The 18,733-nt window shown below is 31.8% G+C and overlaps 1 protein-coding gene across 2 annotated transcripts; it reads right to left on the bottom strand.

Annotated features, from left to right (window-relative positions):
- Positions 1-352: 352 nt before the first annotated feature.
- Dbo (Kelch-like protein diablo) lies at positions 353-5,764 on the bottom strand. 2 transcript variants are annotated; one of them, XM_070300989.1, is made up of 6 exons: positions 5,470-5,764; positions 4,356-4,732; positions 3,945-4,260; positions 3,168-3,865; positions 2,743-3,085; positions 353-2,569 (listed from the first exon to the last, which is right to left on the bottom strand). In XM_070300989.1, exons 2-6 carry the CDS (start codon positions 4,670-4,672, stop codon positions 2,378-2,380), a joined length of 1,866 nt encoding a protein of 621 aa, XP_070157090.1. In that variant the 5' UTR covers positions 4,673-4,732; positions 5,470-5,764; the 3' UTR covers positions 353-2,377. The 2 variants fall into 2 exon arrangements, with proteins under 2 accessions (XP_070157090.1, XP_070157089.1); XM_070300988.1 differs by having other exon boundaries at positions 354-2,569; positions 4,356-4,701.
- Between the last annotated feature and the right edge of the window lie 12,969 nt (positions 5,765-18,733).

The raw sequence follows: 18,733 nt of genomic DNA, 5'->3' as shown, positions 1-18,733 counted from the left end.
ATAACATATACAGAATAATGAGATATTTTGTAATACGAATTTTGAGTGAGAATCTGAAATACATCATATATAAAAATAATAAATTATCATAAATTTCTTTGTTATAAGAACAATAAGTCATGTTTGTATAAAACTTATAATTCTCCAAAAGTCTCATCTATATTTAGCATAAACCTGTATTAATTTTTCTTTTATATTTTATAAAAAAAAGTGATAAAAAAATTTGTTGTTATTCCAGGAGAAGAAATAACAGGGTATTTTATATACAAGACAATAACAGTATATATAATGGTTTGCGCAAATTCTAATGCGCACTTTCTTTAATTTATTGACAAGAATAGGAAAGAAATCCTATGACTTTTCCTTTGTACTGAACAATTGTACAGAATATAAGAATAGAAGAGGTTTTGATCTTGCTTAGTAAGATGAGAAAACAAATATATTTGTATTAACACTTTGTGTTTTACTCAGGATTACTGCTTGCAATAATTAATAACAATCAATATTTCTTGTTTATGGGAAACTGATTGTATTAAAGTTCAATACAATGTCTCTTATGTATGAGTTTTGACATAAGAGTAAAAATTAATCAACTAGTAATATGCATGTTAAATATTGTGGAAATAATAATATTATATTTTCTTCCCAGATATAGGGCTCCAACTTCTTCAAAATCAGATAAGAGATTGGATATTGAACACTTATTTGAACTTTGTTCACGCATTACAATATAATTTGTACCATTTTAATGTCTAGTTTGATTAACTGAACAGTAATTTACGATTTTTCTTCTTTAGTATCACGAATATTAAGTTCATAACTTAAACACATAATAATGGACTATATAGAATAGTCCAGCAGTTAATTGAGAAATGCATTAATAAGCCATTTTAATGGTTATTCGATAACCAGTAAATCGGAATAATTATATCTGCAACCAGCTGCTTAGAAAGAATTACATTACATCATCAATATGTTCTTACACTAGACATGCATTTTGCTGCCTTCAACAATCTCATATATGTAACAGCGATAATTTAAGCGATTTTGCATCTTTTAAATCATTTCAATAATGCATTGTTCAATTTTTACTAAAATAAGTTGCAAATACAATATTTATTATTTATAAAACATTGGTCATTCTTATATAACCAATTCTGCTGATTTTCTTATTATATAATTACAAATGTGTTACATTATGAGATTATTGATCAATGATCCCTATCACCATTTTGTACGATAAGGCTACTCTGTAGATTTAAAGATATATAACAGATGTTGGTTATATATAAATGGCGTCTTTCTTGCAGCAACACGAAAGAACAATTTCAAATGTCGTGTTTAAATAATATATAATCTTAAACATTATACATATTGTGCTTCTTGGGCGTGCATCTTGACATTTGTCATAAATCGTTAATAATATTATAATAAATGCGTTAAATCAGTTAGAAAGGTACAAATTGTTAGCAGAATTTTAACAATAAATGATGTAATTTATTATCTTTACAAGAAAATTTAAACTGTTTCAAGATTTAATATTTTAATATTTTCTGGTTGAGATTCAGTCTTATAAACAAAAGAAGGTATCCATACACATTTTTTTAAAAAAGCAATCTAAACTTACATAGAGAGAAATTATCTTATCTTATATTACATTTTTGCATTATTGGGTATAGAAGCAACCCTTTTTAATCAAAGTATGATTACAACTGACAACTTAAATTTTTATTTTGACCGTTGACGAAAAATGGAAGCTATGAATTTTTTTTTTTTTTTTTTTTTTTTTTTTTCCAAAATATGTATGTTCTGACAAATGTTAGGAAAGAGATTTTGCCTTTCTTTTTCTTCATATAAGAAAAACGTTATTTGAAATTCTATGTGCAATAGACAAGGCATTTCTTTAAGAATATTTTAGACATTTTGCATCTAAAATGGTTAAAATTTATATGCATATATATATAATACAATAAAATACAAATCATTGATGAAAAATCCTGTAAAATAATGTGATCTAGTATAAATATAAAATAACGGCAGTAAATCGATGGAATACACATATTTTTTTACGCATCTTCTTTCTATACACATAATCTATGCTGGAATGAGCGAAGAAATAATTCAAAATTACTAATAAATTAAATACCAAAAATCTGGATGCAGGATGCTCTCATGAAACTTTAGAAAGGCAAAGTCTTTTACAAAATGCATACATTACTTATATAATGCTCATCGATCGGCGGTAGCGTTTTCTAGTATTGGTTATAACAACAGGAACCGATACAGGGGCGGGAGGGGTTACAGGTGTAACTGGCGTTACTGGTGTAAGAGGAGTTAGAGGAGTTTCAGCCATTTGGGCTGAAGAGGGGGGCCTGAGCTACCAAATGTAATTCTCAGTTTGTGGGGCTCGCATTACTCCCACGCCTCCGCCAAGTCTCCTGTAATTCATACAACCACATAGCTTCCATTGATTCTGTTCCGGATCGTATACTTCGATTGTTTTCAGATACGCAGTTCCGTCGAATCCGCCCACCGCGTACAATTGACCATTTACTACCGCCAAACCCACCTGAGATTCATGAAGACAACTATTAATATTTATATATTTACTGTTGTACATAGTTATACATGAATTATAAAATAATTCAAATACATTAATAATTCATTCGCAAACAAATCATACATGATACATACATTCTGATATTTTAATATATCTGTAATAAACAAAAAAAATGAACTTACTCCACTTCTCCTAGATGTCATCGCTACTATAGGACTCCAGGAATTCGTATGGGGATTGTAACGTTCCGCACTGGAGAGCTCCATACAATCGTCTCGTCCTCCCACAGCATAAATTAGATTATTAAATACAGCACAGCCTAGATGCTTACGTCTTGTAGACATCGGTGACACTTGTGACCATTTATTTTGTCTCGGATCATATCTTTCTACCGTATTGAGAGGTGATTGTCCATCAGACCCGCCGATGGCATATAAATAACCTCCGAGCACAGCAACCGCTACTCCTAATCTTCTGGTAGTCATTGGTGACACTTTAGACCATTTATTTTCCTTAGGATCGTATCTGCAAAAAATTATACATTAGTATTATTTTACATATTTATATGTTAAATGTTTATTGGAAAATTATTAATACAGATACTTGCCTTTCCACATGATTAAGGCATTGCACTCCATCCTGGCCACCAACTGCATACAGAAATCCATCTAACACAGCGACACCCACACTGGTTCTGCAGGAAGTGGTAGGGGCAACATCACAAGACCACTGATTCGTTTGTGGATCATATCGTTCAATGCTATTTAAGTAGCTTTGTCCGTCGTGTCCGCCGACCGCGTACAACAAATCATTTAATACCGCTACACCCACTCCGCATCTTCGTTTGCTCATAGGTGCGACCATTTTCCAATCGGCAGTATTAGGATCAAATCTTTCGACGCTAGCGATAGCATCACCAGAACACCATCCACCAACAGCGAACAACACCTCTCCTCGTCTCGTAGGTTTTCTGGGTCTTGTTCTAGGTCCTTGCATCAACGGTCTTTCTTGCGGCAAAAGCAAATAATTCTTCGCTTCGTCCACCAAGTCTCTACAAGCGTCATCGGAACGAACTAACAAATCAGACCCGACGGTACCGACTAGAAATTTCGGACTAAGTAACGGCAATCGCACATGCTGCAGAACTTGAGATAGATGTTGTCGTCTCTCCGTGACATTATATTTGACCCAATTCATCACGGCGCTAAATACTTGCTCCTCCGTACGTACATTTAATTCATCCGATGAAATAATGTCCACCAATTGGCCAACAGGTAGTAACAAAAATTCTTCGCTTTCCATTACCTGAAAAGCACATAAACTCGTAAAATCATAAGTATTTTCAAATTCGAATTTAACTAATGTTTATTTTTCTTGCACATACCTCTTGAAAATTATGTTGAGTGAACTTGTCGGCAATACGCAGAAGTTCGCGGCACGAATGGGTATCCGCAAATGCTCGGATACCCAAGCAATTTGACGGATCTAATTGGCGTTTGAGAAATTCGCAACATATATCTTGAATTTCTGCTAATTGAAGAAGGCACGCTGCTGGAAGGAGAGTTTGAACATTTGCTTCTTCGACGATAATGTGAGAAGTGTAACAAAAGTCTATGAGTAATTCCATAGCCATCTCGTCTATATCGCGTATTGTTACTTCAGTTTGTCTAGATTCCGCCAACTCCCCAGTAAACATTGCCCTAAAGATAAAAATTTAATTTGTATATGTGTTACATTACAGATTCTTGCCATAGCTCTTGAGTAATAAAAAAATATTAATTGCATATGACATTACCTGAAGTATGGACTACATGCTGAGAGAATGACACGATGTGCAAATATTTTTCTGGAGCCAACATTGAGAACGACATCGCACAGTTCCCGATGACGCCGAAGAACATTAAGCTCAGTTAGAGTTGCACGAGGATGCTTCTCAGAAGTATGACTGAGGCGTGCTGGGGAAGGAGCGCGTTCTACAACAATTTCACCCATCCTCTGTGAGGATGGCGCACCCACAGCTGCTCTCCCCGAGGCACCCCTGGTCCCCCCGGCTAGCTGGAGGCGCAGCGGGGGTGACGCCCAGCCCCACACGGAATCTATCTGCAACACCATTCACCAACCACCGCAGGTCTCAAATGTGCCTGCAGCGGGTTCCTTAATATTGTAGTTTTCCTATAGTGACATGAAGATGATGTAATGTCGCGTGAAATATATATCGTTAAGTAAATCAGAAAAAAGATTATATTTGTTGTTTATTATTACTTTATACTTGTATAAAGATGATGTATGCTTATATAAAAGATACGTTATATTTTAGGAGAAAATATAATAACGAATAGAGAGAAATATATGTCTACGAAATAGTCATATCTATTAAAGCTATATGATAAGCATATGAGTCATCTGGATATAAGCTATTGAAAATCAATTTATCATACTGAATTCTTGCAAGTGATAACAGTTATTCTTCTTCACAAAAGTTGTACACAAAGTGTTTCTTATCTTTTAACATTTTTTTTAGATCTTTGATTTCTATATATATGATTATACATTCCATAATTTAAAAATTTATGTAATGTAAGTTTTAAAGATTCACATTTACAAAATAGAATATATTACAATATAGAAAAAATATTAAATTTTCATTTACATTTGTTAAGATTTTGGCAAATAGTGTAAAGCATAAAAAAAAAGAGAAAGAAAAATACATTACTATTCCAATCCAAATAGATGAGAATGACTCATAAGTACACAATTTTTCGCAATATCTCCAAAGCCTCTTTACGCGCTTCGTCTTAAAAAGGATTAAGAAACACACGTAAAAAAAAAATTTATATTTATATGATTCCAGGGGGACAAGCATAAATACTTAATGCAGGAGTGGGAAAGTCATTAGGATCCGTACGTACACACTTTGCTTTCTCCGGAACCGCCAGACGATATCAACAAGAGAATTATCAATGAACTCGACTTGCTTTCGCCTCGCCGTTTTTGCATCAGCGTAGGCGCCTGTCGCAGAACATTGAACGTTGCCAATGTCCGTCGTTGACGTTCCCCCGTTCGGAGCTAAACCGCGGACTTTGACTTGCACTGGGTCGCGCCGCGAGCTATCACGAGGGTGCTCTCATTTTGATGTTTCTCCGTGATGATGCACGGCACATCGGTTACCCCAGCACCCCATCCGCTCATGAACTCAACCACCGAGCTCCGAAAAGGAGGAGGGAGGGGAGAAGCTTCAGGGGCGCCCTCGCAATCGTGTGAATGCATCGAGTTCGAGTTTCGATTCTCGAAGTATAGCGTTTCGATAGATTTCGAAATTATAGTCAAGAAATCCGTCGCGCCGGATCGTATGGAGTCGCGTTCGACTTATAACCAGCGAATCTCTCGTGAAATGTCATATATTGTGTATCATAATGTGTTAAATGTGCACATTATGTATACGATCGATCTTATACGCCAATATTAATGGTAATTTCGGTTTGGACGATCCGCTTCTGTGTGTGAATCCATTGGCGCCGTACCGTATGCCCATAAGGCACTGAAGCTTGCAAGAACATTGCTGCAACATTGTAATATTGCATATTGCAGTTTACTGTTGCAGAAATATTGCAAAGACATTATTTTACAATATAACTTTAGCAATGTTACAGCAACATTCCGAAAATATTACAAAAAAAGTATTCAATAATCGCTAGTTCATTCGTTTACCACTATGCGGTGCATGTTGCGCTATCTATTCCGCATTTAATTTTTAATCATGATGATTATATAAAGTTTACAAAGAGCGTAAGAGAGTAAGATTAAAAAGATATAATAACTATTTTTGTTAATTTAAGTCGTATGATATGACCCTAATACATGGGCTCAGACATTGGACTAAGAATTCTTTTAATAGTTTCCATTCTTATATAAAATCAAAAATTTGATAATAGTTTTCTAATATGCAAGATACTTCAGATTTTAATAAATAAATTTTGAGATTATATAAAGACAAGAGAGATATGAACAAACTCATTGTATGCGAAAATTCACCACAATCTTTTTGCATCCGGATATCTGAATATTTCGGATACAAAGAAATTGTGAATTTACGCAATTGCAAATTGAGTTTTTTCTTATTTCTCTTAGATATTCTCTGTCACTGAAGGAAGTCGAATGTGTACCGAAAAATTTACATTTTATAATTTCGTTATTATTATAATACAGAAAAACTATATACAGCTAGATCCTGACTCTTATAGGCCTAATTTCTTATTATTTTTTTCATATGTTAAGGATATTATGTCGATAAATATACATAAAGCATTATTGCATATATATTATATTGCTATGTTGCTGCAATATTATATTGCAATATTTCTGTAGGCAGACATTTTACTGTCGCTGCAATATCATAACAACGTTGCAGCAACATTTCGCAATGTTTCTGCAATATTGCAATCTTGCAGAAAAATGTTGCTGCAATGTTATTGCAATCTTGCAGTGCTGTATGGGTGGGCATCCCCGTATTCTTCAGCTCATCTTCCCGCCAAAATGCAACAAAAACTCAATTTCTGCACAATTGTTATCAGGTATGTATGTATTTCGTTGTTCTGCTAATAAATATATTAGTTATAACATTTGAATAATGTAGTGATTTGATAACCACATATTTTATGCCATTTTCTAATTTTCCAATGCTTTGCGCATTGATAGAATTTGTTATTAAAAACTATATAATTATAGTAAATTTTGTTGTTTCCCGAGGTTACAATTATGATATCAATAAATCATCGAAAAAATCGATCGTGTTTGCGACACCCGCGAGGTAAAATAAAGATAACGCTTTTTTAATTATAAAAGTAACTTTTAATTATAAAAGTAATAATAAATTTTAATTCACATATAACAATGTAAAGAATACTGTTTGAATATTGTCGGCAATCGTTTTAATTAATTAATTTATTTCCATTTATTATTAATAAAATTAGATCAAAATTATCAGGGTTGGGAAGTAACGCGTTACTTGTAACGCCGTTACCGTTACAGTTACTTTTTTTCGGTAACTGTAACGGTAATGGCGTTACAAATTTTATTTGTAACGGAAAAAGTAACTTCGTTACATTTTTCGGTAACGAGTAACGAATTTAACAGTTACTTTTATCGTTACTTTTTTCAAATTTTTTGATTTATTTAAGATATTATTCTTGCTATTGTGCGTGATAAAATTTTTATCTTAACCGTAAAGCCGTAAGCAAATCGACCAATTAGCATTCTTATTATGTTGTAAAAATGCTTGAATGTGATTGATCAACTTATGGCTCTTGCAGACCAGTGCGATGACGCGACGCGCGATATCCAATGAGAGCTTTATCTTTTCGGAAAAGCAGAGCTCTCATTTACTACCAGTTCTAAGTACCTTGCAACGAAAATTAGAAAATCTCAATAAATCTGACCTTATAGATTGCCATTCATTAGTTGAAGCTATTCAGCAAGGTTTAAATAAAAGGTAACTTATTAATTTGATTAATACATATGTTATTTAATTTTACATAAGGATTTAATTGAAAAATATTATTTTATTTTAAACTATTGATTCAAAAGTATTAATTTCAATAAAACAAACAATGTCGCTTAATTTATTATATTTGATTTTAGATTTCTTACAATATTTGAAACAAAAGAATTAATAATAACAGCATGTTTACATCCAAAATTTAAGTTAAACTGGTTAACCGGAGAAAAAAGAAAACGTGCTGAAAATTACTTGGAGGATTTATTGGGAATTCGATCTACTGAAAATTCTTCAAAAGCTGGAAAATCTGACGATCACGATGATTTTTTCATTTTTGAGCAAAAAACGGTGCAAAATGAATCTGAACAAGAAGAATTGCAACGGTTTTTAAAATCGAATAATTGTAATATAGAAATGTTAAACGACTATCCAAAACTTAAAAAACTTTTTATTAAATATAATACAGCTCTACCAAGCAGTGCATCTGTAGAAAGAATGTTTAGCATCGGTGGCTCTGTATTAACACCACAAAGAAGGCATTTAAATGATGATACTATGGAGCAACAAATTTTATTAAAAATTAATAAAGAATTTCGATAAAATTTAATCATTTATTTTGTAATAAACCTTGAATGAAATCTTGCTTACAATTTTTTAAAAGTTTTTCTTATGCAAAATAATTTATTAATTTGTATTGTAAAAAAGTAACGGAAATTGTAACGACTCGTTACTTTTTAGTAACTGTAACGGTAACGAGTTACTTTTTAAAATTGGTAACGAGTAACGGTAACGAGTTACTTTTTAGAAAAAATAACGGTAACGGTAACGAGTTACTTTTATAAAGTAACTTTCCCAACCCTGAAAATTATATTTATAAAAATAAATTTCCTATTTTTGTGTATGCTGAATAAAACTCAGTCAATATATATATCCATATTCTATATTACTGACAATCGATTATATCAACTTCTCCAATTATCCTCGACTCATTAAGTAACCTCATTTGATAATTAAATTTTTTCGAAATTTTCGTTTGCGTTTCTACAGATGGCAATATAAGTATCATAAATTTTTTCATTCCGTGTGTATATGAGAACTTTTCCCTATATATATATGTATATATATATATATATATATAATTCATACACAAAGAAAGTTATTCATAAATTATATAACAATAATAATACTTTGAATATTTTTTATATAACAGAAGTATCATTCATTATAAATATACCTATTTATTAATTAAATATAATAATATAATATTATAATATAATATTAGAATGCAAAGAGAGAACATTATTTGTTTTTCTTTTAATTTTATGAGTTTTTGACAAAATTAAAAAATAATATAGCAAAATGCAATAACTTAAGCTATTAACAAATATATTCTCTTAAAATTAATTAAAAATGTACAAGCTATCAAATATACAAATCTATTTTACAAAGCCTCATTAGGTATATGTGATTGAGAGAAATTTAATTTGCAGTACATCATTTGATAAATAATAATAAAAAATCATAATAAAAAATATATACATTATGCTTCTTTTTTATTTTATTATTATTTTACGACAAAAGAAAGAAAGTATAGTAGCTTTATCTAATTTTAGCGCAGAGTAAAATTGAAATGTCTGTTTGACTTTTAGAAATATTAAAATCCCAATCCGTTAATTATTAAGTGACAAATTTGGCGGTATCCAGCTTTTTACGCTCGGTGATCTCAGGGGTTCGCTTGGTACGTGGCGGTATGAAGAAGAAGCGCGTAGTTTACGTCCAACGAACGTACATACTTTCGGCAAGGGAATGTAGAAAGGGGGGCAAGAGGCATCTTGTGCCAGCTGTCCAATGTTCTTTCAATTTGGAAAAGCGCGAGTCATAGGACTTCAGCGTTCTTCTCTTTTGTCTTTCGTTCGATTAAAGATAGCACATCCTTATATATTATATGTCCTCGCACACAGATAATTCTATAATCCGGAAATATTATGCGAGAATGACTAGTATAACCGAAGACCACAGGTGCGGTTTCATTGTCCGACTATGCTTCATGACATTATATGGATTTAAGAGAGAATGCGAGCGTAATTGCAAAGGTGCGTCTTGAGAGAAAAATAAATTGAAAATTCATGATTCTGTTATATACAAATAAATTATATATGTATATATATCTGCATTTACATAGATATGTATGAAGCATTCGAAAGTAAGATTTATATAGATAATTTTGTATAGATAATTTGAGATGGTTAAAACTCTGAAAAGTGTTTTTCTATTAACAATCGCGAAAAATCCGATTCATGTATATATACAATCTATGTTCCTTCTTCTTGCTTTAATCTGCATTCTATAAACGTGTTATTTACGTGTGTGTTTCATATATTTTATATACAATGAACCAGGGTTGGGAAAGTTACTTTATAAAAGTAACTCGTTACCGTTACCGTTATTTTTTCTAAAAAGTAACTCGTTACCGTTACTCGTTACCAATTTTAAAAAGTAACTCGTTACCGTTACAGTTACTAAAAAGTAACGAGTCGTTACAATTTCCGTTACTTTTTTACAATACAAATTAATAAATTATTTTGCATAAGAAAAACTTTTAAAAAATTGTAAGCAAGATTTCATTCAAGGTTTATTACAAAATAAATGATTAAATTTTATCGAAATTCTTTATTAATTTTTAATAAAATTTGTTGCTCCATAGTATCATCATTTAAATGCCTTCTTTGTGGTGTTAATACAGAGCCACCGATGCTAAACATTCTTTCTACAGATGCACTGCTTGGTAGAGCTGTATTATATTTAATAAAAAGTTTTTTAAGTTTTGGATAGTCGTTTAACATTTCTATATTACAATTATTCGATTTTAAAAACCGTTGCAATTCTTCTTGTTCAGATTCATTTTGCACCGTTTTTTGCTCAAAAATGAAAAAATCATCGTGATCGTCAGATTTTCCAGCTTTTGAAGAATTTTCAGTAGATCGAATTCCCAATAAATCCTCCAAGTAATTTTCAGCACGTTTTCTTTTTTCTCCGGTTAACCAGTTTAACTTAAATTTTGGATGTAAACATGCTGTTATTATTAATTCTTTTGTTTCAAATATTGTAAGAAATCTAAAATCAAATATAGTAAATTAAGTGACATTGTTTTATTGAAATTAATACTTTTGAATCAATAGTTTAAAATAAAATAATATTTTTCAATTAAATCCTTATGTAAAATTAAATAACATATGTATTAATCAAATTAATAAGTTACCTTTTATTTAAACCTTGCTGAATAGCTTCAACTAATGAATGGCAATCTATAAGGTCAGATTTATTGAGATTTTCTAATTTTCGTTGCAAGATACTTAGAACTGGTAGTAAATGAGAGCTCTGCTTTTCCGAAAAGATAAAGCTCTCATTGGATATCGCGCGTCGCGTCATCGCACTGGTCTGCAAGAGCCATAAGTTGATCAATCACATTCAAGCATTTTTACAACATAATAAGAATGCTAATTGGTCGATTTGTTTACGGCTTTACGGTTAAGATAAAAATTTTATCACGCACAATAGCAAGAATAATATCTTAAATAAATCAAAAAATTTGAAAAAAGTAACGATAAAAGTAACTGTTAAATTCGTTACTCGTTACCGAAAAATGTAACAAAGTTACTTTTTCCGTTACAAATAAAATTTGTAACGCCATTACCGTTACAGTTACCGAAAAAAAGTAACTGTAACGGTAACGGCGTTACAAGTAACGCGTTACTTCCCAACCCTGCAATGAACTATAATGATAGTATCTATCAAATCGACGAATGGTATCACAGATCATATTTTCTCGCTGCATTGGTATCTGTGCAAATTAATTCAACAAACAGGGCGATGACCAACCAACGTCAATAATATTGATCCATCTCGCTGTACGTATTTCTTTTTTTTTTTTAAGGGAGAAGGATAAAGTTATTATTTACTGCGTCCCGCAGATCATTGATTTATGGTTTATTGCGGTTTATCGGTCGGTTTGCGCCATCGATTTGGCGGCCTTGGCAAAAGATGCTTATCGCAAACGTGCGTGGAGTGAGTTGTCAGTGTAATTTTAAATTTGCGACGCGTTGTATTGCTATTACGGGTACGGGTTTGATCCTTTTAAACGACGTTACTGCGATTTTCGTAGTTAAACATGATGCCTTCCGAGCATCTTATAATCTGCACTGAAATAAAGCCAGCAGCGATTCAGCACCGGTCAAATAGCATACCCTTTATTCGTATTACTCTTTTATATATCGTATACTTTTATATACTATATTAATTTTTTTTTCTTTTTTTCTTATATAAGTTACAAAAATATTACGAGTAGACGAAATTTAAAGAATAAGAAAAATTACTTTCTTTTTTAAATAATATTTAAAAACAAAAAATACTGCATTCAGAGACTGAAGGTATACGATAAAATTTAAATCTCTAATAATGCTCACATTAAGATTAATACAATTTCATTAATTAAATAGTAGATTAAATTTAAAAGATGCTTTAATTCGACGGCGACAAAATGCAGAATATTATCTCTGAAATAAAAAGAAAGAAATAATTACAAAAATCGTCCAATGTACATTAAATGCATTTATGATTTATGAATGTGACACAACATGGACTACGCTCCATCGATCCGGGTAGCACGTGCCCGATCATAAGCGGGTGTAAATGAGTGGGCATAAAAATAAGTGTCGTGCAGTTGACGGAATCTTACTGACTATTCTTTTTCTCCCTTTCTTTTAAGACGCAGTTAAACAGAGAGACAGCTGAAGCTGCACATACGTGCATTATGTGCGTACGATCGCATAACTGATCATATGTACGCATTACGTGTACGTAGATTTATATATGTGCAAATGAATATATTGCGAGCACGCTTTTATAGGCCGCTTTAAAAGTCCTCTCATTTCCTTTCATTGGTGTTAAAGTAATGACAAAATTGCTGGAAAATAATTAATGTGTTTTCCAAGAAGATATAAAAAAGATATAAAAACCCAGACAGCACAAAACATCCTCAGGATCATCCTGAATATATCCAGGACGGTTCAGGACATTTGTAGGATGTTTGAAGATATTATTATAAATATATTTATAAAAGTTTAATATGCATACATAATTATTTTTAGTTGTGTCGGCTATTTTATATAATTTAGAAATCTTAAGTATTATAATAAGTATTAATGTCCTATAAATGTCCACTGGATAACCCCTGGATGTCTGTAGGATATATCTGCCCTGTCTATTATATTGGATGTCTTTTGGATTTCCAGAGGGCATATACATGTGCAATTAATTGTTAACGTTAATTTCGTTTAATATTAATAATTGAATTTGATGCGCACATTTTCATATATCGAAAATTATTATTTATTTAATATTTCATGAGAAATGTTACTGTTCGCAACATTCCAAAAATTTTACAAATAATAGTATTCAACCGCTAGTTCGTTGGTTTACCGCTATGCGACACGCGAACTCGTATTTGAGATTTGGTCATGAGAATTATATAAAGCTTGCAAAGAGCAACTGACAGGAAATTACAAATGTAATTATTTTTTATCAGTTCAATTTCTGATGCAATCCCAACATAGGGAATTCAGATATTGGATTGTTTAGAAAATATTGCACAACTCAAACCCGGGAGCCAAACCTAAAATATTCATGTACAGCACGAAAGCCTCAAATATTAAAGAACGGTGAACTATTTTTAATATTAGATTTTTAATATTGGCAGTAAATAACAAAACATAATTTTAATTTATATTTAAATTTTAAAATTTGCTCCTTAAAACATACGAAAAATATCCCTAACATATCCTATAAAAATCCTTAGGATGTTCCACAGGATCTCCCTGGATTCTCCAGAGGTTAATATACGGCTATCATTTACTCTTCCTCAGGACATTCAGAGGAGATCCGAGGATTACAATGGGATATCCTGAGGATATCCTACATGTATGTCCTGGATGCCCTTTGGACGTCCTAAGGACATCCTTGTGCTGTCTGGGAAAGATATAAAAAAGATTAGAATAATGTTATAATTTAAATATATCAAAAAGAAAGTATGACTCGCTCATATTTATTAAGTTACTTTCATTAAATCGATATATTGATTGTTTTATCAATCATTCCAATGTTTAAATATTTTGACTTATAATATAATATAGATTAGAAGTTTGTAGAAATCTAATTTTTATGTAATTTTTATGGGCTTGTAAAAAACGTATTTTTAGATAAATATATATTTTCTAGTGTGAAATACTTATGGACGTACAAGAACGGGATCTGATAAAGCGCGCAAATTAGTTATTATCATACACTTGCTGCCCAGTTTAAGGCGCATACGTCGGGGTTACCTTCGTAATTTCCAGACGACGATGATCTCTCATCGCCGGCCTGCACGCGCACATGATCGTGTTGCACAGGCGTATATATGCGTAACAAGCATATGCACCATCCGTCATCATGCAACCTGCGCTGGTTTTCCTCGCGTTTGTGTATATCTGATCAGTCGGCGAAAGTGAACGACGCGAGCTTGGCGTGAGCTTCTCGAAACTAAGTTTCGCAAGGTCATTGGGGTAATGTAAATGAAACCAGTTTAATGATGATCAAGAATCAGTTTTATTAATCATCTGGAAAAAAGAACTAGAACTTTATCAATTACAGCGAAATCTTAAAAATGGAATACTAATTAGACATAGAACATGATTACGATGAGTGAGATTATAGTTATTTTTAGATTACAATGTTAAATGTAATATACAAAAAAAATATATTTATTTATTTCAAGAAGATAAAATAATAGTTTTTTTGATAAAAAAATCAATGGCTTTTTTTATTCAAAAAACACACTTTCCCCTTTTTTGCTTTAGAGACATTTGTCGATAAGAAATTAATTATATTTCTCCAATTATAAATCTTTTGTAAACTATTTTATTTTATCATATAAAGTATAAAACATCAATTATTGAGTTAAGATGTGTTATGTCCATTTTGTATCTTTAATACAATATTAATCGTGCTTTAAAATTAAGGATTTTACATTACGATTTTATGTTTAATCAAAAGAAAGTTGCGTAAATATTAGATTTTATCTGAGTCTGAAGCAAATTTTTTCACGATAGAAAAGAGCGCGTTTTAATTCGGATAATTGCATATATTTCAATTTTGAAAAACATACATATATCGTGTTCGTGAATTTAATGTTTATATTTTAATGTTAATTTAGTATCTTCTTCTCTCTTTACTGTTTATATATATATTGTCTTTTATACCAAATAAACTTTTTCCAGCTAAATTAACTGATCAGTATCAAGTAATAAAATCTTTTCTTTGATATTCGCGATAATTTTACAATCATATATTCCAACTATGTATATATAAAAAAAGGAGCGCGATGGCTTGATTCGTCTAATTATAATTGCTCGATCACAAATATTTTACACAAAGTTCTTCCAACGTAATTTCTTAAGAGGAGACCGTTAAATTTTAATAAAAACGATCAAATAAATACAAGTTACGTCGAGAAACACAAGCATATAGAATTACTGCACCATATTGTATGATAAAAATTTATACATGCATTTAAAAACGCATGTAGGTATTTTTTCTCATATATTTTTAGTTGGTTATTGCTTGTATAACGTAACTTTATGGAGAATGCGTTACCATTTTTCCAACGTGATAATGTCTGTAATTTGATCGCTTTATAATTATTATAAGATTTATTTTAATATTATTAAAAGCTTTAATGTTATATTATATATTAATAATGTTCAAAAGTTAATTAATTTAAAATAAAATATGAATATTGCTTAATGAAACGCTTACTGGTTAGGAAAGTATCCTAGAATGTGTAAAAAAATCTTTCGGTACATCTTTAATACGTGATACATATAGATATTATAATAATATAATATCTATAAAAACATGTCTATGTTAAGTTGAAATTGATTTCGAGAAAAGATTACATCCTCTTTAGATGTACAATAATAACGATAGGATTATATTTATTATATTAGCATATTATTGTATTATAAGTTATTGATTTAACATTATATACGCGCTAACAAAAAAAAATTTATATATGCATTATTAAATCATTTTTATATAATAACAGTGGTTTGTCGCCTCTCGCATTAAAAGTAAATTTTATTTAGATCACACACGCACTTTGGATATCAATGTGTGCGAATTTCGTTCAAGTTTCCATACGGGGATCCTTAACAGCATCGCATCGGTCCATTTTTCAAGCCTGACGGTAATATCGAAGATTATATATTAAAGGGGATCGCTGCTGCCGCCTTCTTCGGTCGTAAAATGCATAAAAGTGCGAAAGTATGTTATTATGATTTCTTGACGGCCAAAGATTTCTCGAGTACTTCCGTAACCAGCAAGTGTTCCATTAAGCGATATTCTTAGATTACTTGGGATTAATTGGCTTTTGGATATCTAAACTATCAAAATTTTATGATATTAACATAAATCTCAAAATATAATTATATAAAGCGACAAAATTATGAGCATTATTATAAAAAATGGTAATTATTCTGCAACCATAAAATTACAAGCAATAAATAATTTAAAAACAATAAATAATCTTAATAAATTATAAACAAATTAATAAAAACTTAATTATGTTTATATGCGCCGAATCAGAAAATATTCGTACAAATTACAATCACTATATTCTCTTTTTTTTTCATTGTATTAAGACTAGTCGTACGAAAAGACAATACTGTAATGTAAGGAAACAAAAAATCAGTCAAACTAAAATTAGACATGGTCGGCACTGATGAAACGATCGCTCAGATATGGTAATAGTCAAGTACCGGGTATATTCATGGGCATTCCGGGAATATCAATGATCTCTCACGTACGATGTGTGTGTGTGTACGTTATGTACGTGTGTGTGTGTATGTTATGTACGTGTATGTGTACGTTACGTAGGTATGTGTGTGTGTATGTACGTTACATACACACACACGTACATACGTAACGTACGTACACACACGTACGTAACGTACGCACACACATACGTACGTAACGAACACACACACGTTCATAACGTACACACACATACATACGTAACGTACACACACGTACGTAACGTATACACACGTACGTAACGTACACACACACATACGTACGTAACGTACACACACACGTACATAACATACACACACACATACGTACGTAACGTACACACACACGTACATAACATACACACACACACATATGTATGTAACGCACACACACACGTACGTAACGTACACATACACGTACATAACGTACACACACATACGTACGTAACGTACACAAATGTACGTATCGTGCACACACACGTACATATCGTACACACACACGTACATAACGTACACACACACACACACACACGTACATAACGTACACACACACACACACACGTACATAACATACACACACACACACATACGTACGTAACGCACACACACACGTACATAACGTACATACATTCACATATGTACGTAACGGGATTGTCTCGATTGCGCACATTCCGATCGGACACGACAATATTTCCCCATCGGACACAGACCTGATCGGACACAGTCCCAATTAGACACAGGCTCGATCGGACACAGACCCGATCGGACACAATTCCGATCGCACACATATGGTTGCAATCGGACACAGGCCCGATCAGACACAGATCCTATCGGACATAATTCCGATCGGACACATATGGTTGCAATCATGATGTAATATAAGAATAGGTGAAACATCACGTATGCGCAGTAGTCTAATGTCTCGACCAATAAGAATTGGGTCCAAATACTCAAACATATGACTTGAACACGAAGTTAAAGAGGTTATATGTAAACATATAAGCAGTGATTTGACGTTTATGAATGCGTGATTTATATTAAACAGTAATATATTATATTTAACAGTGATTTATATTAAAAAGTGATACATTGAAAGTAAGTTATATTATAATGTGCAATGTAATGTGTAATGTTTTATAGTGTAGTGTTATGTAATCCTAGTATAATGTTTTTTTTTATTGCAGAAATTATGCCGGCGTATAATTAATTGTACCAGCCGCACAGACAGTGCACACAAAACAATAAAGTTATTTCGATTCCCGAAAGACAAATCCATTCGTCAGCAATGGATTAAAGCGTGTAGACGAAATGAAATAGATATAAATATTGATGCTGGTAAGTATGCGTACACACACACCCACACACCCACCCACACACACACACGACACACACACACACACATTATGTATTATATCATTAATTATACATTCAATATATATTGTAGCAAGAATATGCAATCTGCATTTTCAAGAAGGTTGTTTCGAAATAAAAATGGACAAAACCATGTGCAGAAAATGTGTCAGCGAAAGAAATACGTAGATTAAAAAAGAATTCCGTGCCAAGTTTATTATTACATTTAGAAAAGAAAAACAAAATGAAAGCAAAGTATATACTATATTTGTAAAACCTCTAATGTGATGTTTTAATTCTACTATAGACAAATACTTGTTTTTCAGAGTAAGAATGGGTATACTAACTTATGCTGAACTCGTAAAATATGCACAGCAAAAACAGCAGACACAGGAACATGAGCAAAATCTTTCAAATGAAATTGTTTGAAAAGAAAACATACAA

The sequence above is a fragment of the Polyergus mexicanus genome, unplaced genomic scaffold (assembly GCF_030449975.1).
Source record: "Polyergus mexicanus isolate NDT 795.1 unplaced genomic scaffold, iyPolMexi1.0 SCAF_9, whole genome shotgun sequence".
In the NCBI taxonomy this organism is placed as follows: domain Eukaryota; kingdom Metazoa; phylum Arthropoda; class Insecta; order Hymenoptera; family Formicidae; genus Polyergus; species Polyergus mexicanus.
The sequence above is the reverse complement of the archived record's forward strand: the minus strand, read 5'-3'. Positions and strand labels throughout refer to the sequence as shown.

Excerpts from the sequence above, each read along its gene's own strand:
- Dbo (XM_070300989.1), bottom strand. The coding sequence starts at position 4,672 with ATGGTGTTGCAGATAGATTCCGTGTGGGGCTGGGCGTCACCCCCGCTG. Across the intron at positions 3,866-3,944 it reads CTCAACATAATTTTCAAGAG|GTAATGGAAAGCGAAGAATT; the intron begins GTATGTGCAAGA and ends TGTGCTTTTCAG. Across the intron at positions 2,570-2,742 it reads TGACATCTAGGAGAAGTGGA|GTGGGTTTGGCGGTAGTAAA; the intron begins GTAAGTTCATTT and ends CATGAATCTCAG.